The 23,203-nt window shown below is 37.8% G+C and overlaps 1 protein-coding gene across 1 annotated transcript; it reads left to right on the top strand.

Annotated features, from left to right (window-relative positions):
• The first annotated feature begins 6,967 nt into the window (after positions 1-6,967).
• On the top strand, positions 6,968-8,295 carry LOC147609705 (BURP domain-containing protein 6-like). Its single transcript, XM_086787297.1, has 2 exons — positions 6,968-7,115; positions 7,223-8,295. Exons 1-2 carry the CDS (start codon positions 7,083-7,085, stop codon positions 8,207-8,209), a joined length of 1,020 nt encoding a protein of 339 aa, XP_086643423.1. The 5' UTR covers positions 6,968-7,082; the 3' UTR covers positions 8,210-8,295.
• The last annotated feature ends 14,908 nt before the right edge of the window (positions 8,296-23,203 follow it).

The raw sequence follows: 23,203 nt of genomic DNA, 5'->3' as shown, positions 1-23,203 counted from the left end.
TTAATTAGAAGTTCACCAAGAGTATTTAAATCATTCCAATGTAAACATTTTCTACTTATTTAGGAGAAACATTATGAAAAACTTGATTTTATCCAATAATCAATCATCTAGGATAAAGAATGGTTGGATTTACTAAAGAAGAGAGGGGAATGCCTTTTTTCAATGAGGCATAACATCATTTTATTTTAGAGAAGATAAAAATCATAAAAAACATAAAAGAAATAGAAAAGAGAAGAATCTCCAACTTACATAGATAATTTGAGAGCTTTCCTTTGGCTTGATGGTTTGAGGGTTCTACTCTTGTTTGAAACAAGAGTGGCCACCAATCTTTTAGAAGAGGGAAGGTCAAAAACTAATGAATTATGAGTAAAATTCACAGTTTTTGGCACTTGGGAGAGGCACGGTAACAGTGCAAAACACTATTGAGTTTCAACAAAGGGAAAGGCTTCTATTTATAGAAAAAAGTGAGCTTGTAACCAAGCCAACTGGTTCTAAAATTTTCCAGATCAGTTTGGTCAATTTTTGACCATTTTTGGGTCAGTTTAGTCCACTTTTTGGATCTAGTTCAAATAGGAGAGAGGAGAGATAAAAATATCTCATTATTTGGGAGTTTAAAACTCATTCAAGCATGTGAAATAGGCGCCTCTTTCATGAGGAAAATTTTTCCATACTGAGGTATCAAAAATGCAACATTTCACCTAAATATCTCTCTTTTTTAACTATTAACCTTGTCCTTAGTGAACTCTTCATCTTATGTCCATGTTGAATACTTAGGCTTTCTGGTATCCAAATATAATTTCTCCAGATTTTGCAAAAGTCCACGCAGTCACATAGATTGGCCTGAACCAAAGATAGTGAAAGAAGTCGGGGGATTCTTGGGATTAACTTGTTGGTATAGAATTTTTATACCTAAGTATGCTCTCATAGCTTCCCCCCTGACTAATCTTCTCAAGAAGAATACCCCGTTTCAATGGTCTGCCAAGTGTTAGAGCGCTTTTGATAAGCTGAAGACTGCCTTGGTAACCAATCCCGTTCTGAAGTTGCCAAATTTCTCTGTAAGATTCCTCCCCAGGCTCTCAAGACATCCAGCATCTTCCCCTGTAATCAAATCCCTCTTAAGAAATATAAAAGATCTTGTTTCTACCAGTTTTGGCCTAGAGAGAGAAAATATTCTAGAGAGAGAATATTCAGATTTTAAATATTTTTAGATAGAAAAATACCTCATCTTATTAAAATAAGTTTCCCTGAAACAGAAGTTCAAAAAGATTTTCAGAAAAGTGCATTAGAAATTAAGTATAATCTGTTCAAGAGGCATTATCCTGAGGGTCAAGATTTTTTCGAAATTTTAAATTAAGGTTCCTATGGACCAATAAGATTCATCCAAATGTAGGGAGGAGATAAATAGAAGAATAAAAGGAAAATCCCCCAAAAATGAGTAAATACTTTTCGCCTCTCCTGAATCTAATTTCGCCTCTTGAATTTGATTTCGCCTCCTGAATCTGATTTCGAAACAGCACCTGAATTTGTAGCAGTGCTTGAATCTGCAGCACTTGCTTTGCATGCTCCTATTGTAGGCTCCATCCTATGAATCGCTAGTGTTTAGTGGTTACACAGCCAAGCAGTTAAGCAGATACAATTTCTCCACAAGAAACATGTTGATTAGGCTAAAATAGAGATTCAGAAACAGCAGAAACGTAATGAACAGACAGAACTTTGATAGAGCAAAGTCACACAAGAGAGATAAACCCTAAAAATCTCCTCTTTCATTCTCCTCCTCTTGTTTCTCTTTCTTTTGTCTTTCTCCTCTTTTCTACGTTTCTCAAAAAACGTTACTCTTTCCCCAAAACGTTATTCTTGAGTAACCGTTACATATCTTAACTTCCAAGATCCCAAGAAAGTCATCATACATTCCTACCACCTTATAATTCCGACTTACTAAATATCTGACTAAGCACATATCCGACTAAGCACATATCCGACTTAGCACATATCCAACTTAGCAACATTCTGACTTACTACATATCCGACTCAGCAACATTCATGCTAAGAGAACTATGCCTTCAACATTCACACAGAGTCTTAACGTTCCATCCTTCTTTTTCTGCAAAAGAACTGGCGCTTCCCAAGGTGAAACACTGGGTCTTACAAACCCTGGTTCTAACAGCTCCCTAAGTTGTTCCTTGAGTTCAATGGCTTCAGGGACTGGCATTTTGTACGTGCGTTGGGCTACTGGCTGAGCTCCGGGGGTCAATTCTATCTCATGATCTACTTCCCAAATTGCAGGCATCTCTGTTAGCTCTGTTGGGAATAAATCATCATACTCACTTAACCATTATCGTTCTTTAGCCTTTAACTTTGTGTTTACCAGATTTATTTTGACAACATAAATGAGCAGCTTCTTTCTAAGTCCCTTCAGTAATCTAGAAACTTTTACCAATTGCAGATCTGGGGATCTGAAAATTCGAGTTCCTTGAACTTTGTTCCCGTGAAGGTCACAGAAGGAAATGGTTCCATTGTGACACTGAATGTCAGCTTGATTTTTGTGGAGCCAATCCATTCCAAGGATTCTGTCGAAAACTCCCAAAGGTAAGACTCTGAACTGGCAGTCAGTTACATTCCCATCTAGATTAAACTGAATACGATCTGTCTCATGGTGGTGAGTGAAAAGAATCTTCCCACCACTGGCCAATTCAACTTGCATAGGTTTCCCTGATTTCTGTTCTAAGACTAGCTTACGCAAGCATCCTAGGGAAATAAATGAATGAGTACTACTTGAATCAATCAAAAGCTTATATGGCTTACCCTTATACTCAGGTGGAGTATGGATGATAGAGAATTGACGATTTGGCCCTTGGTTTTCAATTACGGCATAAATCTGACCTCTTTCCTCTTCCACTACTTCTGCTATCGTAACTGCTCTGGCTTTTGTAGATTGGGGTGGAACTCTTTATCTTTGGTTACCCTAGTTCTAGGAGAGAGTTTTGAGACTACTCTGAACAGAGGCAGATGGTTGAGTTGGAGTCCTCCTGGGATTGCCCTGATTTTAGCGAGATGGTTGCATTAGGAACTCAATGGAGTCTTTTTGGGCCCTTTAATTTGCCATGAGGTTATGGAAACATTTAACTTTTTGACAAATAGGAGCCCGCCATGTAAGCAAAAACCATTGGTGATTAAGAGAGGTGTAAGAGTGGTCAAAGAGTGCACTTTTCTCCCAAAAAAGGGGGGGCAATTTTACAATTTTCGGACCTCCATAACTTCTACATACAAGCTCCGATCTGAGCAGAGATTACAGATCCGTGATCTACGCATCAAGAGCTTTCCATAGATATGTTACATGATATGGTTTTATCCACTAGATTTTAAATTCCATTTTTCCCCCAAAATTCAAATTCGAATAAAGTAGCCATTTTGAAGCTTCAAATTAGAAAACGTTTCTTCTTAAGAGAAAAGGTTTGACTCCCTTAAACTGCCAAATAAAAGGGCCCAAGAAGACTCCATTGAGGTCCTAATGAGACTGATACGAAGGGGCTGGTCTTTGCACTCTAGGTCCTTGACTTCCATGTCCTCTTGACATGGCAGGAGTCAGCAGGTTGTCTTTAGGCTGGTGACCGAAACCCTGACACCCAAAATACCTATTCTCACTTCTAAGCTTATCCCTCTAAATCCTTGAAAGAGGTGGGGCTCCTGAGAAAGTGTTCTGAGGGAAGGGTCTTCCTTCACTTCTGAATTTCCCTACATCTTGCTTCTGATTAGGGCCTTGCTGCCTCTTTGGGGGTGGAAAGTTTGAAGCACTTCCCGGGATTTGGAACCTTTTAAAGTTTGAGGGTGCAGGCTTCAGCGGGACCTTAATAACAAATGCTTTGCCAAAGTCCCCCCCTCCGTGAAGTCTAGGCATGACCTGGGTCCATAAAGGCTAAATCTTTACCCCCCACATTTCACTCCTCGACAAATTTCATGTCTATATCAGGAGGGAGCCTATTGGAAAAAGCTAACCCATGACAATATATCATGTCTATATCTGAAGGGAGCCTATTGGAAAAGCTAACCTCGACAAATTTCATGTCTATATCAGGAGGAAGCTTGTTGGAAAAGCTAACCCATGACAATATAGCTTGCACCAACATGTACAACATTATAGCACCTATGCACATACTAAAAATCCGATTAATTTTTTACCATACTCAAATTATTTCATAACCACCATATAGTCATGTAGTGAAGACCTTCATCACCAACTTCTATGACATCAAAGGAATTTTTAGCTCCACAAGTTGGTAAGTGCCACTACCATGCCTGGCCAACCTCACCAAACTTGAACCAAGCCTTGCATCTTGGGCCATGATCCAGTTCAAAACCCTCGTTGTCTTAAGAGGGAATGACCTTGACTCCCTCCAAAAAGGGATAAAGGAGGATAGATGTTGAGGAAAGAAAAATTAAGAGTAAAAGAAAAGCAAAATAGTTGGAGCTATCACAAAGAGAAAATACATGGGGGTAGGCCACCTTAAGCCCACACATAGTCTATGTATGACACTTGCAATCATCACGAAGGAGTCCACAATTCACAAGCATATCTTGCGAAAATCTTTATCCTCATCTCTCACCTGAAGCCCACACATAGCCTATGCATGACACTTGCAATCATCATGAAGGAGTCCACAATTCACAAGCATATCTTGTGAAAAGCTTTATCCTCATCTCTCGATCGATCAACATTGTTATCAATCATAGAGAATAGGATCTTTCTAGTTGCAAACTAGGAATCTCTTCCTCTATATTATGTGATAGGTCCATCACTCCAAGCAAGTTTAACTCTAATGTGATTCTCAAGTCTCTTATATCCTCTAATGGATTAAAACCTAACTGAGAGAAATCGAACTAGTTGAAGATATGCTTGCAATACAATCACTAGATTATTAATTATCATTGTTATTAATAATCAAAAATAGTACTAGAACATTGCGAGTTGCAAAGTAAGAATCTCTTCCTCTACATGCTTTTTCTCAAAGAAATGTTTACTTTGAGAAGAAACTTGTATTACATACTATTATTTCAAAGTTCGGACAATCAAGGTGAAAGCTTATTCATTATGACAAATAGAATAGATTTGTCATAACTAGAATACAAATGGTGTAGCATGAAGTGTTGCATATATATATATTAGAATACAAATGGTGTAACAAATAATATTGTAGACATATTAGAAATCGCCATTTACATGCTTACATTATTGTGGTAGTATATAAGCACTTAAAATTATTGTTGCCTAGGGTGCCTCATAAATAGCTAGATTAGATACATTACAATGTGCCAGATACATCTCATCTCAATTATCTCATGAACCTCTCTCCATGTCCTTGATTCTCTCACTTGCGTATGTGCTATTGCCATGTGTTATCCATGTTGCATAACATCATTAAAAAATGCATCACTGAAATCTGTCTCTTTGATATTTACATATCACTACAATAACCTTTGGCAAATAAACCCTACATAAATACACATTGCTGAATACACAACACACATGTAGACTCACAGAAACGTATCACAAATATATTGCTAAATACACAATATGAGTGACCCCTTGCCATTAAGACACATGTAGACTCACACAAACGTACCACAAAGATTCGTAACCTTGTCAACTCTATGGCAAAGAGACCAATTCTACCTTTTCACTATTGCATTTGAGTGAAATATGAGTGACCCCTTGCCATTAAGACACATGTAGACTCACACAAACGTACCACAAAGATTCGTAACCTTGTCAACTCTATGGCAAAGAGACCAATTCTACCTTTTCACTATTGCATTTGTAGCCTTGTCAACTCTATGGCAAAGAGACCAATTCTACCTTTTCACTATTGCATTTGTAACCATGGTGGCCCTTGAGGGAACCATGTGCTACATATAGAAGGATTGCTTGAAAAACCTGATTTGTAATTTATTTTTCCAGAGGTTTGTAATGGATTTTTTTCTAGAGGAGTGGTCGTGTAGGATTTATTTTTGGAAGTTGCGGCATCCATCTAAGGGGCATTTGGCCTTCAAGAGAATTGAACAAAAGTTTTGAAGGGTAGCTTTTTAAGAATTTTGTTGAAAATAATTTGTATTAATAAATATAACATAATCCTTGTTATAACTTCTTGCCACGGCCTTTAAAATCATGCTTGTTATAGCTTAAAGCATTGGTTTTATTTTCAAGGGACAAAAACCAATCCCATTTTTTGCTAAATTAGTATTGACAGCTAGATTCGAAGTTCGGAAGCATTGTCTTTATTTTGGTTGGTTGGGAAAACATCGTTTTCGAGCACAAAGGAAAACATCATCCATGGCAGGGTTCGGGAAAAGACGGGTTCGCTTTAGCCTAGAACTTGTTCAACTTCCGGAAAATCCTTCTCAAATTCTTATGAGAAGGAAATAGAACCCTTTCAAATTTTACAAGTTTTAGTTATATTTTCTAAGTTCACATAGAAAATACCATCTCAAAAATAGCAATTTCCTTCTCATTTAGTGGTGAAAAGGATTTAGTTCCTTTTCCCTAAAATTGTTTTCCCGAACCCTGATCCATGGGGGTTGGTTGAGCAGCCTTGTAAAACTAGTCGCAGGAGTGGACCTTGGACAGACTGTGTGAAAACCGCTTCCCAAGTTTTCTAACTCCTGAGTACCCTTGTCTAGTTGGCACACTGCTCGTTTGGTTGTCGCTTGTTACTCAGGTTCTTTATTATAACGATGGCAACGGTTTCCAGACTTCACCAACCTAACCTACGGTCCTCCATCGCCTACGTCGTGTCCTCACCTCAAAAACCTTTGTTGGTCTCAACGCCTAAGGAGCTTTACAGTACAGACTGTACAGTCTTAGGCTGCGAGAGACAGCCACGTTCGCTCGGGATGGGTAGGGTGTAGCTACGCTTCTTCAATGAAGTGATAGCTGCTGCTGTTATTGTTGCTGCCGGGTCGCGTTTCTGTTACCGGTGGAAATGCGGTCTGAATTCTCGGGTATAGCCTATATATATAGCCCTTTGAGGGTCAGTCCTCCACAGTCGACAGTGCAGGCAACCTTCAGATTCAGAGAACTTTGATTGCTCATGGCGTTGAATACGAGCGTTCTCCTAGCCCTGGTATGCAGCCTGCATCATATGCCTCTGCTATAATTAGCTTCGATGAAAATTTTATTGAGTTATCTATGGTTATGTTCTAATAAGTTGATCGTTATGGATGAATGCAGGTCCTGGGGTGCTTGCTGCTGGGCGTTTCCGAGGGTGCAAGGAGGCAAGGGACGAGCTCTCCGACGAGCTGGCAGAGTTACTGGGCTGCGAAACTCCCAGGAGTACGAGCTCCAGCAAGCTTGACACCCTTGTCTTCTCAGCTGAGCGCAGCTGAGACTGCCAAGTATGTGAAGAAAATAAAGTCCGGCCAATCTAGTCCGGACGCCAACTTGTGCAAGGAAGGCAACTTCTTGTGTGCGGAGAAGGCATCTGGTCCAACTGTGTGTGTTTCGCCGTACTTCTACGAGTATGGGACGGCTAAGTGCAGAGGCTCAAAAGCCGCTTCCATGATGGAGTCCAAGCTCTTCTTTAAGCCAGAGGAGCTGTCGGCGGGGAGGACGATCGTGTACCCGAAGCTGGACAACGATCTGCAAGGGCGGACATTCTTGCCTACGGAGATGGCCAAAGCTATGCCATTCAGCCCGGCGAAGCTTCCAAGCTACTTCACCCTGCTGGATGTGCCTAGCGGCTCCAACATGGCTGCCAGCATGGAGCAGACGATGGCCTTCTGCAACTCCAAGCCTGTCGACGGAGAGATTCGGACGTGCCACTCTTCCGTCGAGTCCATGGTCGACTTCACCATCAGCAACATGGGCCCCAACGTGGCCGTTTTCTCACCCGCCTACAGCCCCTCTCGAAGCGAGGAGGTGCGCGTGCTGAAGGCTCCCGTGACCCTCTCCTCGCCGGAGAAGAAGTCCATCACTTGCCACGACCTCATGTACCCGTACCTGGTGTACGGCTGCCACGTGATGGGGTCATCTCTGATCGTGGACGTGGAGCTGCAGCGGGCGGAGGGCACTAGCTTCCAAGGCACGGCCGTCTGCCACACCGACACCAGCTCTTGGAGCCCCGCCCACCCCGCCTTCGCAGCCCTTAACGCTCAGCCTGGCGACGGCACCCTCTGTCACTGGGTACCGCAGAACAACTTAGTCTGGGTGCACGCCTAGGAGTGATGCTTGCAGCTCTTAATTGTCGTCTGATGCTGTTATATGGACTCAACTTGAAATAAAATAAAATCAAACATAAACTAAAATTGTACATGTGAGAAAGCCTTTGCTACTTGTCACATGCCATGAATCCGTCAATTGCGTCTCTAAAATAACCCTCGCAATTTTTTAAAAAAGCTTTGCTACTTGGTCAATGATAACGTGATTTGCAAATATGGCCTATCCAGCAATGCCCAGACCAATTACAAAGTAGCTTGCTCCTACTTCTTGCAAATGAGCTTCAGTATCAAAATTAACTCATATACAAACAGTTAGTGTTCATACCTGGCCAGACAAAACTTAAAAAAGTCATTGGCTACTATTTCTAACCTTAAGCATGTATATATACAAAGTCTATGACTTCCTTATTTAACATTAAGCTAAGGGTATAGAAGATATATTTTTTATATTAAAAGTGTGATTTTCATCATAAATGATTTTTATGCATAAATGGGTGCATAGAAGATATTTTTTTATATTAAAAGTGTGATTTTCATCATAAAAGATTTTTATGCATAAACATATGCATAGAAGATATTTTTTTATATTAAAAGTGTGATTTTCATCATAAAAGATTTTTATGCATAAACATATGCATAGAAGATATTTTTAAACTAAAAGTGCGATTTTCATCATAAATGATTTTTATGCATAAATGGGTGCATAGAAGATATTTTTTATATATATTAAAAGTGTGATTTTCATCATAAATGGATTTTATGCATAAATTAGATGCATAAGAGGAATTCTTTTATTCCTAAAAGTGTAATTCCTACTAAATTGGATTTATGTATGAAAAGATGCATAAAGAATTTATTTTAATCCAAAAGTGTCATTCTCATTTAAAATGAATTTATGCATAGGAAGATGCATAAAAGATTGATTTTTATTTTGAAAGTGTTATTCTCCTTAAAATGGAATTCATGCATAAATAGATGCGTAAAGAAATCTTATATCAAAAATAAGAATTCTCTTGTATTCTATAAATAGATACGAGGATGTGAAACGAATCAGATAGATGAAAATGAACGAGGAATAGATGGAGATGTATGAATGTGGAATGTGGATATGGATGTATGGATGTGCATGTATGAATGTGAACGCGGATGTGAATGTATGATATAGATGTATGGATGTGGATGTGGATGTATTAGATGTGAATGTGGATGTGGATGTGAATGTATGATATAGATATATGGATGTGAATGTGGATGTGGATGTGGATGTATGAATGTGAACGTGGATGTGAATGTATGAATGTGAACGTGGATGTGAATGTATGATATAGATGTATGGATGTGAATGTAGATGTGGATGTGGATGTATGAATGTGAACACGGATGTGAATGTATGATGTAGATGTATGGATGTGAATGTGGATGTGGATGTATGAATGTGAACGTGGATGTGAATGTATGATATAGATGTATGGATGTGAATGTGGATGTGGATGTGGATGTATGGATGTAGATGCGGATGTGGATGTATGAATGTATGATATAGATGTATGGATGTGAACGCGGATGTGAATGTATGATATAGATGTATGGATGTGAATGTGGATGTGGATGTATGGATGTAGATGCGGATGTGGATGTATGAATGAAGATGAGAAAATGGATGTGTGAATGTAGAATGTGGATATGGATGTATGAATGTGGAACGTGGATATGGATATATGGATGTGAATGTGAATGTGGATGCATGGATGTAGATGTGAATGTGGATGTATGAATGTGGATGTGTAGGTGGAATAATGAATACAAATATGAATGTGAATGGATATGAAGTCCAGCAAATGGATGAGATGAGATGTCATGTGAATCAGAATGTGAATGAATAATATAAGATCTGAACGAATAAGACGTAATGTAAATTAAGAAAGATAGGAATGGATGTTATGTGAAGTGAATGAATCCAATGTGATGGGATGGAAAATGATGTATCTGGTCAAGAATGGATACACATATGATTTGGATTTGGATTAAGTAATATGGATTGATGTGGAAAAATCTAGAAAGATGTGAGTTCATTATAGAAACTGTATTTGTGAACTGTTTGTAAATGACTATTTTATGTCAAGAATGCTCGGGAAGCATTTTGACTGTCTTGAGAATGTGGTTGTGGAGACCTACCTGATAAAGTTGCAATAGCTGACTATTTTATGTCAAGAATGCTCGGGAAGCATTTTGATTGTCTTGAGAATGTGGTTGTGGAGACCTACCTGATAAAGTTGCAATAGCTGATAGAGAGTCAACGGAGGACGTCTCGCGTAGCAAGGTCAGCCGAGGTCTTGACCAGCCTCGGTTCGATTTAAATGGTGAGCTTCTGGTACGATGGATGAGGGACCAAGGAAACTGCCTATGAGTGAAGCGCTAGGTGACCTACGAAGGATCCTAGAGGGTGCTGACCATACGGTGCTCAGGCTTTGGGTCGCCGAAGATACCCACACGTGCTTCGTGGAAGATATTGGAACAAGGAGTAAGAGTTATTTTCTGAAACCGAGTATAGATCTAGTTGATTGACCTTGCTGGTCCTCAATTGATGAGTCCATAGCTCTCTTATATGGATCTGTTGGTTGATCTTGCTGATCTTCAACGAGGATTCCATCTTGATTTTTATAAGGATTATCTGTCAGGTACTATGAGCTGGGAACTATAGAAAAGGCCCCTGAGTGAACAGGTGGTGAGCGTTCTGGTTGCCAATGATGCCATAGATACTCCGATGAAGGAATGATTGGAAATTAAGATTCAACTGGATACTTGGAAGTTTATGATCAGTAACACTATGATTTCATTAAATGACTGAATTAAATACATTTGAATCTATGAAAAAGGTAATTTCATATTGGGTGTGTAAGTGGTGTGACTGGAGTTAAATTTGCTTGAAAATCCAGCTAAAGGACCTGGAAACTCTTTTCCCTGGTACCCGGGACAAAACCTAACCAAATTCCTAATTGGATCCCATCACTACAGTGGTTGGGCAGTTGGCTACTAATCCATGGGATTGGATGGGGTTAGGCTGGACTGATGGATCCGTAAATCGAGACTCAAATTCTATTTAGTTCGATAGATGAAGTAAATCCCGGACAAAAATTGTTCTATGGAAAAGAATCAACGACTGTGCCTCTCAATGAGGAAAAAAGCGTTGGTCTCTATGATCCAAGTACAGTCTTTTTCCCTGATCTGACTATGGGACTTACGGGTTCGGTCAGATGAGCTCAGTTAGTTAAGGCTTTTGACTACGTTAGGGAAAAATTATCTTGGTGAAATCGCCTGTGCTTTCCGGGCAAGAGAAGTTTTTTCGAGTTCGGTTTAGAAGAATCGAGGAATTAGTCACTTGTCCGGATATCCGTGGGTGAGGCCCCGAGTGTGGGACCCTCCCCTGCGCAAGATGTGCTACTTTCGCTGCTAGCACCCCGAATCTGTTATGCGGTGGGGACATGGATCTTACAAAGTCAAACCATTGTACAAAAAATCAATGAAAATGCTGACCTGAATGCAAGGCTAGAGCAAACAAAGGAGCAGATAGAAAAAGAGATAGCACAAACACAGAGCCTCAAAACTAAGCATGCTAAGGAAATGAAGGAGTATCGATGATGTAAGATTCCTCCCCAGTCCCTCAAGTTATCCAGTTTCTTCCCCTGTAATCAATCCCCTCAAGTTGTCCAATTTCTTCCCCAGCATCCCCTCAAGTTGTCCAGTTTCTTCCCCTATAATCAATCCCCTTTTCAGAATAATAAAACATCTTGTTTCTACCTATTTTGGCCTAGAGAGAGAAAATATTCTAGAGAGAGATAATTCAAATTTTAGATATCTTTGGATGAAAAAATATCCCTTCTTATTAAAATAAATTCCCCCAAAACAAAAGTTCAAAAAAAACTCCTAAGATGCATTATAAATAAATTATAACGTGCAAAAAAGACCTTAGCCTAAGGATCCAGATTTTCTAAAAATTTCAGATTAAGGTTATTATGGACCAATAAGATTAATCCAAATGTAGGGAGGAGATAAATTGAATAATAAAAGAAAAACCCCCCAAAAATGAGTAAATGCTCACATAAGATGAAGAGTGGACTAAGGACCAAAGAAAATAATTAAAAAATTAAATTTTGACACCTTAGAGTGGGGATCTCCCCTCATGAAGTAGTCGCCTTTTTTCTCATCATTACCCCTAATTTTGAATCAATAAAATGAGATATTTCATCTCTCCTCTCTCCTGTTTCAAAACTAGATCCAAAAAGTAAGCTAAACTAACCCAAAAATGGTCAAAAATTGACCAAATTGATCTGAAAATTTCTGGAATCAGTTTGCTTGGTTAGAGGCTCACTTTTTCCTATAAATAGAAGCCTACCCCTTTGTAAAAGCTTAATGGTGTTTATGCACTGTTACTCTACTCCTGTCATGAGAGCCATCTACATTGAATTTCTTAATAATTCAATTGTTTTAGGCCTAATCCTCTCTAAAGTGAATTGGTGGCCACTCTTGCTTCAAACAAGAGTAGAACCCTCAATCCCTCAAGCTAAAGGAGAGCTTACAAGATCCATGTAAGTTAATTTCCTTACTTACTTACAAATTTTAAATCTATTGTTTTCTTGATTTTTATGTTTTACACTTGATTGAATTAAATTCAAATGCTATGCCTTTGAGGAAAAGGCCACCCCCTTCTCTTCTTTACATTCCAGCCTTTCTTAATCCTAGAAAGATTAACTAAGGGATTAATGAAACTCTTTTTATTGTTTACTCTCTTGAATTTAGAAAATTGTGAAGATTAGAGTTCTATGAATCTAATTTGGGTTAATTTAAGTTAAATAAAGCATGATAAAAATGAGAAATGGTCAGCCATACAAAGGAGGTTATGGCAATTTTTCTAGAACTTTGTGGAAAAAAAAGTTATTTTTATGTTATTCCAAAAGAATAATTCCCACCATTTTTGCATCTAAAAGAAATATTATAATTACTCCATGTACATATTCACCTATGAATATGCATGCATATCATTGATATTAATTATTAAAATTGATTTCTATGCATAGAAAGATGCATAAAGAAATTTTTTATTATAAAAGTGTTATTCGTATTAAGTTTAATTTCTATGCATAGAAAGATGCATAATGAATTTTTTTATTATAAAAATGTTATTCTCATTAAATTGATTTTTATGCATAGAAAGAAGCATAAAGGAAATTTTTTATTATAAAAATGTTATTCTTACTAAATTTAATTTCTATGCATAGAAAGATGCATAATGGAAATTTTTTTATTATAAAAGTGTTATCCTTATTAAATTTAATTTTTTTGCATAGAAAGATGCATAAAGGAAATTTTTTAATTATAAAAGTGTTATTCTTATTAAATTGATTTTTCTACATAGAAAGATGCATAAAGGAATTTTTTTATTATAAAAGTGTTATTCTTATTAAAATTGATTTCTATGCATAGAAAGATGCATAATGAAATTTTTTATATTATAAAAGTATTATTCTTATTAAATTTAATTTCTATGCATAGAAAGATGCATAATGGAATTTTTTTATTATAAATGTGTTATTCTTATTAAATTTAATTTCTATGCATAGAAAGATGCATAATGGGATTTTTTAATTATAAAAGTGTTATTCTTATTAAATTTGATTTTTATGCATAGAAAGATGCATAAAGGCAAAATTTTTACTACAAAAGTGTTAATCTTATTAAATATGATTTTTATGCATAGAAAGATGCATAATGGAGTTTTTTTATTATAAAAGCGTTATTCTTATAAAAATTGATTTTTATGCATAAATAGATGCATAAAGAAATTCTTTTTATTTTTAAAGTGTTATTCCTATTAAAATTGATTTTATGCATAAATAGATGCATAAAAGGATTTTAAAAAAAAATAAAAGTGTTATTCCCATTGAAGTTTATTTTTATGCATAAATAGATGCATAAAGAAGTTTTATATCAAAATTAGAATTCTCTTAAATTCTATGAGTATTTGATAAATGAATAATTAAATACTCTAAGAGAAATTTCTATCGTTTTATATTCACATGGATTATAAAAAGAAAATTCACGAAATCTATCGAGATGGAAATATTTAGATAAATGATTATTTTATTCCTCATTGAAATTCGTAACTAATTCAGAAATCAGTAAAGTAAATATTCAAAGAAAGAAATTTAGTAAAATAGTAACTAAACTATCAAACCTTTTCGAGAAAGATAGTTCAAGACAAATCTTATCAGACTCGAACCTTGAATCAGGCTATGAACAAGACCAAGCTCTCTCGTCAGTTTTGAGAAAAGAAGGTGTGACCAATTTAGAAAAACACACTCAAAACTCTTGCCAAATCTGAAACTAAGTTTGAGACCCTTTGAATTGATCTGTGGATTAAGGTTATAGAATTCGAGGAATTTTGGTATGAAATTTTAAAATTTTGATCAAGAAGTTTTGGGAATACTGATTCAAGAAATACTCCTTGTATTCAAAAGAAAATCAAACTAAAAACTTGCATAGAAACCCTGTTTTCTTAAAGGACTATCTTACGCTAGAATGCTGGAGGAGGGAGCATTTGGTATATGTTTTTCTAAGGGAAGTTCGATTGCAATAGCTGGGCGGGGAGTGTTCAAGGATATATGTTTTTCTAAGGGAAGTTCGATTGCAATAGCTGGGCGGGGAGTGTTCAAAGGACAGCTCACGCGACAAAGCCTGCGTCGGTATGGCTGAAAAATGGTGTGCTTCCAGTACGATGGGCGAGGGCCGACGAAACGGTCCTTGAGTGAAGTGCCAGGACACCTAAGGAGGATCCTAGAGGGTTCTGACTAGGCGACGGGCTTGCGGTGCTTAGGACACCCATGTGTATGTCGTGGAAGATATGTATGATGGACGAAATGATTATTATAATCTATTACTGGATCTTGTTGGCTGACTAGCTGGTCTCAACGGAGAGTCCAGAGTGATATTGGTTTTTTTTTTATACAAGGGACTGGATGGAACTTTTGAGTTATGATATCTATCAATGGATTATTTTATATGTAAAAGTTTTAAAGAGGAGTGTGTGCATATCTATATTCAAAAGCAAAAGTTAAGAAAGGCATTAAATTATGGGTGGGTGAGTAATTATCTGGTTCTACCGATTCCAGTGTGGTTGGGTGGTGGCTAACCCATGGGCCGGATGGGGTTAGGTTGGAATCAATGGAAAACTAAATTGAAATAATAGGAATACGCTTAGAATTCGAGTAGTTAAATAAAACCCTGAAGAATTTCTCAAATGAGTAGATCAAAGGCTATGAATACGCTTAGAATTCGAGTAGTTAAATAAAACCCTGAAGAATTTCTCAAATGAGTAGATCAAAGGCTATGCCTGATTTCGGTTAGAAAAAAAGCGTTGATTTCCTCAGATGATTAGATCAACGGCTGCGCGCCTGATTTCGGTTAGGAAAAAGCGTTGATTTTTTCAAATTAAGTCAGTGATAGTTTTCCTTCTATCTGGATTAATCAAGTGAAGGATAGTTTAATCTCTTGAACCCGTTAGAAAATTCCTTAAGAAAATCCAAAAGGTGGAATCGTCCCCATTTTTTAGGCAAGGAAAATTTTTTCGGTTTCGATTTCAGAATGACCATCAGATTAGTCTCGTGTCCGGACATTCGAGGGCGAGGCCCCGAGTGAGAAACCCTGCCCCGTGCAAGAGGAAGCCTGCTGCTAGCAACCAAAAATCTGGTGTGCGGAGGGGACAGAGGGGTCTCACAGCTGGTATCAGAGCGTTGTTGTAAACTTACGAAACAGCAGCAAAATTACCAAAAAATTTTAAAGTAAATTTGGGAAATAATGTTTTCACTTGTTATAATTATGTTTGAAACAACTTCATAAATTGAAAACTCATAAATTGAACTGGATTTTTAGATGAATAACCCAAATTTGTCTAGCATTCCTGGACTCTCCCAGAGTCAGGATATGATCGCCTTTGCCTTCGAAAATCTCATCAACTCTGCTACAACCTGAGAAAGCAGAGTGAGACTCGCTCATCACTTTGAGGATCTATACTTTCCTGATCCAGTAGAGCGACATCAGTATATGTGGTTCTCTAGAGGGTGAAGTATTAACGTCAATACCAATCAATGACAGAGACTCACACAGAATATCTCGCTAACCATGATCTTGATAAGGCTAGGAGTTATTCATTATGTACATCTCTATAATCATTCACTCCGAAATTTTACAAATTCTTGCCGTATTTTTAGACTTCTTAGCCGCTTTATTCCTACTAGGAGAAGAATTACAACACCATTATCAGTTATGAATCGTGTATATCATAGCATGTCTCCATCGCAGTATCGCTTTTTTATGCGTACGCAACAATTGAGGCGGTGACTTTTGGAGCCGAGACGCTCTATGTATATATCAAAAATTTTTGATAATAAATGATGTTTTGCAGAAGATTCCAAATTGTTTTCGTGGTTGTGATGTTTGGTTAGTAAAATTATCAAAATGAATCTTGTTTTCCAGAATTATGATGGAATACTTATTTGTTTAAGAAATAAATCTCAAAAATTAAATAGTCATAAATCTGATAACAAAGTTAAGTTGACAAAAATCTCATTTTGTCAGAATCATGAGGCGCACAGCCCGTGGTAGTAGGCAGTCGGATCCTCTTACCAAGACGATGAAGAGTTAGATCCGGACATTCGTAAAGCCCTGCACCGATCCCAACCTGGTCCCTTCAAGGGTGAAGGGGAACAGTTAGGAGAAGTAGTGGAAAAATGGATCGAGGCAATGGAAGAGTATTTTGATGTAACCGATTATAACGAGAGGAGCAAGATGGCTACCAGATTGAAAATTGTAGAAACGGCCAGGGTCGCATGGAGGAACCATTGCGAGACAAACCATCTCGACCAAAATACCCAGACCTGGTCAGATCTTAAGGCTGACCTCAGTAAGAGGTTCTGTCCTCCGGGCTTCCTGGAAACCAAAATGAATGAGTTCTTGGAACTAAAGCAGGATAGCTGGACGATTGAAGAATACCATCAGGCATTTGCCGTTCTCCTCAAATATTCTCCACTTTTGGATGAAGAGCAGCGGATGGCCAGATTCGCTTTCTATACACATCCTCTCTAGCTTTTATCCACTTAAGACTCTTTATTTGGGGCACACCTAGTTGTTGATGCGATTAGTAATTGAGGATGAAAGGTGGTAAAATGATTTCATAAGCATGGATAGGACTTGTAGGTTCTTAGAGATGCATTGACATTGATGCGAGAACTTACTGGGTAGTATGCCTTCCCTTAAGTACTGTTGGGCTCCCCTAAAGTACTTTTGAAAATGGAGGCTGAGTAGGCATTGAAGAACTCGTAGAGGACTCATGGGAACCAGAGGCTTTGTTAGAGTATTGTTTTCTTAAGGGGCATGCCATTTTTTGAATAGCTTTCGGAGTCCCCAAATCTTGTGGGAGGTATATCAAATTTTTCTCCCTTGTCTGCTTTGGCATTAGGGTTGACAGAGATTACTGATTGGCTGATAGATATGTCTTTGAATGACGAGGCTATAGACATTTGCATCCTCTTAGGTACCCAAGTCCATGTGTTACCCTCGTAGTATCCTTGAGCTTGAAGAAGACAAGTTGTAATCCATCGAGAGGTAGCCTGTGGTTTGAATTTATTTTTGTTGATTTTTGGCACTTATACCTTCTATTCTTATGTTAGACTTTTCAAGTTGAGGTTTATCCAACTGATTCCATGTAGCAAAGAAGAGTAGATTGAGACTAGCATGTGTGTCGAGCATAGCATTATAGAACACTTTACCATAGGGGCTAGGGAACTTAATGGGTGTTCTAAGAGATCTTCATGTTATCGATTACCTCTCCAACATAAGATTGTGCAGTAGGTCTAAGGTCTATACATACACATACATTTGGTGGGTGAGAGTAAAGGCAATCGGATTAATGCTCGACAATCATGTAGATCTTTCCCCGTAAATTCAGATTCACCACCACCATCAATCCCACCTAAGATGGCAAAGAAAACATTGAAAAATAAAGGACTTCCCATAGTGTCTTAATTGAAATTCGGGTCATCTTCAAAGAAGAGAATGACAGACATGGAGAAGAAGGGAAAGGCTTCTTGAAAACAGAAACAGTCTAAGGTAAAAGAGGCCAAAACATTTTTGAAGTTTTCCTCATCTTTCCCTTGTCTCCTCTTGGGCTTGGGTCTTCTTTTGAGTGGCATTTTCCTTTGCGGCTTTCTTATCATGAGAAGCACGTAAGGCTTCTTTGGTAAGAGGTCCATAGTATTTTTTAAACTTACTACCATTAAGGAAATTGACAGTTTTAACCCCGTCAAGAGTCTCAACATGTATAGTACCTTGTGGAGTAACTTCACAAACCCTAAATGGTCCCTTTTCAGTATATTTAAGCTTTTTCTTTCACTACAAACTCCATACATAAGTACAAGGTCTCCTACCTTGATCTCCTTGTCCTTGAGATTTTGGTCAAACCACTTCTTTCTTCGGTCCCTTTTTATCAACATGTTTTGCACTACAATTTGTCTTTCCTCTATAAGTTGTTCTTAAACAAACAACTGGTCATCCAATTCATTACTATCAAGCTTAGCACTTACAACTACCCTTAATCTAGGAATCATGAACTCCCAAGGAATTATTGCCTCAAGTCCATATACCATCTTAAATGTCATGCAACCAATTGCAAGTTTGTATAATCTGCGATAGTCCCATAAAGCTGGTGTGAGCTTGGACTCCCAGTACCTACATTGAGCTTCAATAGTCTTTGTCAATATATCAAAATAAGAACCTTGTTCTACTTTGCCATTTGCCTATGAGTAATATGGCTCTGGCTTACGGTGTGCGATCATGAATATGTTAATGAGATTTTTGATAACATCGTTGATGAAATGCTTACCTTGATCACTCACTAGCTTAAATGGACATCCAAAGTGGGTAATGATATTCTCATAGAGAAACTTAGCAATCACCCATGGCATCTTCTTTTCATGAAGCTCTTGCTTTAGCCCATTTGGTTGCATAATCTATGGCAACAATGATGAAGCGTGCTTGTGTGCCACATGTAGCAAGGCTCATAGGGCCGATGAAATCTAAATCCCATTTTTCAAAAGGTTGGTTGACTCTGACAGGATGCAATGGCATCATGTCCTTCTTCTGTGGCTTGGCACAATGTTGGCACTCATCACAACCTTTTACAAATAGTACACATTCCTTAAAAATCATTGGCCACTAGTACCCTGAGTGGAGTATTTTTCTTATCGTAATATCACCCACCGCAAAGTGTTTACCAGCTACTCCTTGGTGTGCTTGTTCATTCAATGATGTATAACTATTTATCCTCCCTAGGGAAGCATATTAATATTTCATCCTTACCACGTGTATAAAGAGTTCCAACAATCAATTGGTAAGGTTTTTCTTCTTTAAGCAACTTCTCTGCTAAATCTTTCCTTAACTTTTGCCTCTAGAAACCCATTAGCTAAAAAATTAACGATTATCTCACTCCACTGATCTAGCATAGCCTCCACTTAAAAAAATGTACCATGAGGTAGATCACCATCTATTCTAGTTTGTGCTTTACCATTAGGTACACAAGATAGATAATCAACCATGAAATGTTTTTTGCCACCACCGTGAAATCAAATTCGAGAAGAATCAACAACCACCTACTAGTGACAAGGTATAGCAAGGTTTGATGGTCAACATAGAAAACAAATTTATTAGCTATAACATAATGTCGACATTTCTTCATGGCATATACCATTCCTAAACCTTCACGCTCTTTGGTGGTATAATTCATCTCAGCCTTACATAATTGTTGACTAGTAAAACTTATAGGGAAGTCAAGTTTGTGTTCATTTGGCTGGGCTAGGACACATCCAATTGCAAAGTTGAAAGCATCAATATGCACATGAGAGATAACATCCTAGTTTGACACTCGTAGTATGGGAGAACTAGCCAACTCTTGCTTTAACTTGTCATAGGCTTGTTAGCATTCTTTTGTCCACTCAAATATAATGAGAAGCTTGTACAAGGGACACACAATCTAGGCATAGAAGAGGATGAATCACCTATAGTAGCTTACATGTCCCATAAACCTTTGGACTCCCTTATAGTTCATTGGTGGGGGTAATTCCAACACAATTTTGATTTTACTCTCATCTATGGAAATCCCATTTTTGGACACTATACGTCCTAAGATGATTTTGTGTTTAACCCAAAATTAGCGTTTGAATGGGTTTAGAGATAGGCGATAAAGTCTAAATCGTCCAAATATCTTTTGTGAACACGATAAGTTATCCTTCCATGATGAATGAATGCATAAATCATCTAAGAAATCTTCAAGAAACATCCTTAGAAAATATTTAAGGAAGTATTCACATAAGCCATTGGAATGTGGCCGGTGCATTTTTTAAGCCGAATGGCATAACTCTATAAGCACAAACTCCATGTTTAGTAACAAAAGAAGTTTTTGCTTGATCCTTCGGAGCAATGGAAATTTGGTTATACCCTTAATACCCATCCAAGAAGTTGTATACTTCCTTGTCAGCTACTCGTTTGAGTATGTGTTTTTAATATGTCAAGGGGTATAATATTGACTTGCTAGTGCATTGACCTTTTCGAGATCAATACATACTCATAATTTCCCACTCTTTTTAGGCAAAACTGCAATGGGTGAAACCCAGTCTGAATGTTCAATTTCATAGATGAATCCACAAATTTCGATAAGCTTGTCTATCTCTTCTTTAACAATGTTAACATAATTTGGATTCATTGTTGGATAAGGTCATTAATGGACATGTTTAGCGGTTGGTACTATGGAGATTGTATGCTGCACAGCCTTAGTAGGGACATTGCCCTTGGACATTATCCTACATGAGCACATTTCTAAGAGGTGTACCCTCCTCATATAAAAAGGGAAAACTTTTAGCAATGAAAACAAGCAGATCTCAAACCTCTCTATGGTTACAAGTTTCCATCTTGTTGTAACCTAATTGTGCTTGAGTCAAGCTTGATTTTAGCAGCTCTGAAACCTCTCTTTGAGTACGAGTTTCCATCTTGGAACCTAATTGTGCTTGAGTCAAGCTTGATTAAGTCATTAGGATTAGTATTACATTATCAATTAGGCTACACCCACTATAGGGTTTGTTCTCTTTAATCATAGTAATTAGGGTTAAGAACACCATATCCATGCATGCTCGAATGTCCATGTTTAATCTTTTAACATTACCCCAAAATAAAAAAGATATTTTTGATCTCTAGTAAAATTTAGGGAAAAAACCCAAGGGTCTATTGGGTAACGAACCTAACCCTTAGTATCACTTCCTTCACCTACTTTTTATAATTTGGGTTCATTCGGTATATGTTTGCTATAGAAACTTCATACTCTTTTAAGTTGATCTTGTGCTCATAAAAGATCTTTTAATCTTGTGCTCATAAAAGATGCGGTCAATGCATTATGTCTGTATAACTCTAGACAAAGATATTCTTGTATATGCAGTCAAAAATCTTCCTTTTGCTCCTGACTAAGCTTTGCACTGACTCTGACTATTTTTGTACTTTGTCACCTCCTTAGTCTATTTTTGTGAGTTCTCCTTCTTAAACGCTGGCATGGCACCCACCCTCTTTCTCTTCTTTCTAAATTACCAATATGGTTTCCTCTTCAACACTCATCTTACCATGTTGTGGCTCTAGTTCTATCCTTTTTACTATTCATTACATCCATGTCTGTTGTATCTTGACTTGCGACTTGATTTTATATCTAGACTACTAGTTATTTAGCTCATATTTTTGAACAATTTTCTCTACATCCACTTTAAGCAATGAGAGTAGATCTGGCTTCTTCCCTCAAGATTTCTCTTCTTTTTCATCTTCTAGATAATTGGACCCTTCGATATGCAATGTCTTGTTAGCTAGATTTAGCTCATTTTTATCTCATAGAAAGTTGAACTTTCTTTTTTCCTTTCCATTGATCTATCTCCCAATTATTCTTAATCTTGTCGTTCTTTAGATATGGTCTTTCACTACATCACGTCAAGGGCATAGCAAAATTCTAGCAATGTTGAGACTTCGGGATGTTGGGGCATTTTGTCGTTGCTAACCTTGCCTCTCAGAGGTGGCAGAAAGTGTCGATAATCCACTCCCCGTGTTGTGAGTACCACCTCGGTATCACACATATGAAGGTGGGGAACTGTAACCACCAAAGATCCATTGCTAAGAACAAGAAGACTCGATGTAAAAGGGCAACCAGTCACTGTGCATGGTGACGAGATGATAGTGCACTGACAGGCAGTGATGGTGTTAGACACTTAGATAGAGGAAGAGTGCTATGGTTATATGCTCACCTGTTAGTCATCGGTTATGTTATGAAATTGGAGAGTGTGATTGTACTCAGGAAATGTTAGCACTTTTGGGCAGTTGCTCTGTATTGATATGTCATCTTTATGGAATATAACTAAGAGTAATCTTGCCATCTCATTGTTGTTTTGAGTATCTTCTATGTCTAAATCTGCAGCATCCCTATTATACTATTGTGTTGTTAATTTATGAGTGAGTGCATGAGGTTTAGTGGAGTATGCAGAGTGAGAGCTGACAAAGTGAGAGTGAAGAGTTTCTCAATGGAGTCATGTTTAGTGCCATATGGGATTTGGTGCTTGTACTTGAAATTTCTGGTGGGTGATTGTGTGTCTCCTACGGCATTGCATGCGACGAAGCTACTACCATATACTGCTATCTTGCCTTTTGCTTGAAGGAAAGTAGTGAGAAACACTTGGTGATCCTACTGGGGATAATTGCTCAGAAAAATTCTAAAGAGAAATAATAGCATGGAAGGAATTCCCCTGAGAAGTCAATATGGAGAGCTTCCAACTTCATGCATGCTTCATGCATGTTCAGGGATCTAAGAATGATGGAAAGTAATGCCTTCCAAGAGACCCTCTAGGAAGCTTGCAACAGCTAAAAG

This window comes from Cibotium barometz, chromosome 50, assembly GCF_041138505.1.
Source record: "Cibotium barometz isolate CiBa-2024 chromosome 50, ASM4113850v1, whole genome shotgun sequence".
NCBI classification, from domain to species: Eukaryota; Viridiplantae; Streptophyta; class Polypodiopsida; order Cyatheales; family Cibotiaceae; genus Cibotium; species Cibotium barometz.
This window is presented reverse-complemented; position numbering and strand designations above follow the sequence as displayed.

Excerpts from the sequence above, each read along its gene's own strand:
- LOC147609705 (XM_086787297.1), top strand. The coding sequence starts at position 7,083 with ATGGCGTTGAATACGAGCGTTCTCCTAGCCCTG. Across the intron at positions 7,116-7,222 it reads CGAGCGTTCTCCTAGCCCTG|GTCCTGGGGTGCTTGCTGCT; the intron begins GTATGCAGCCTG and ends GGATGAATGCAG.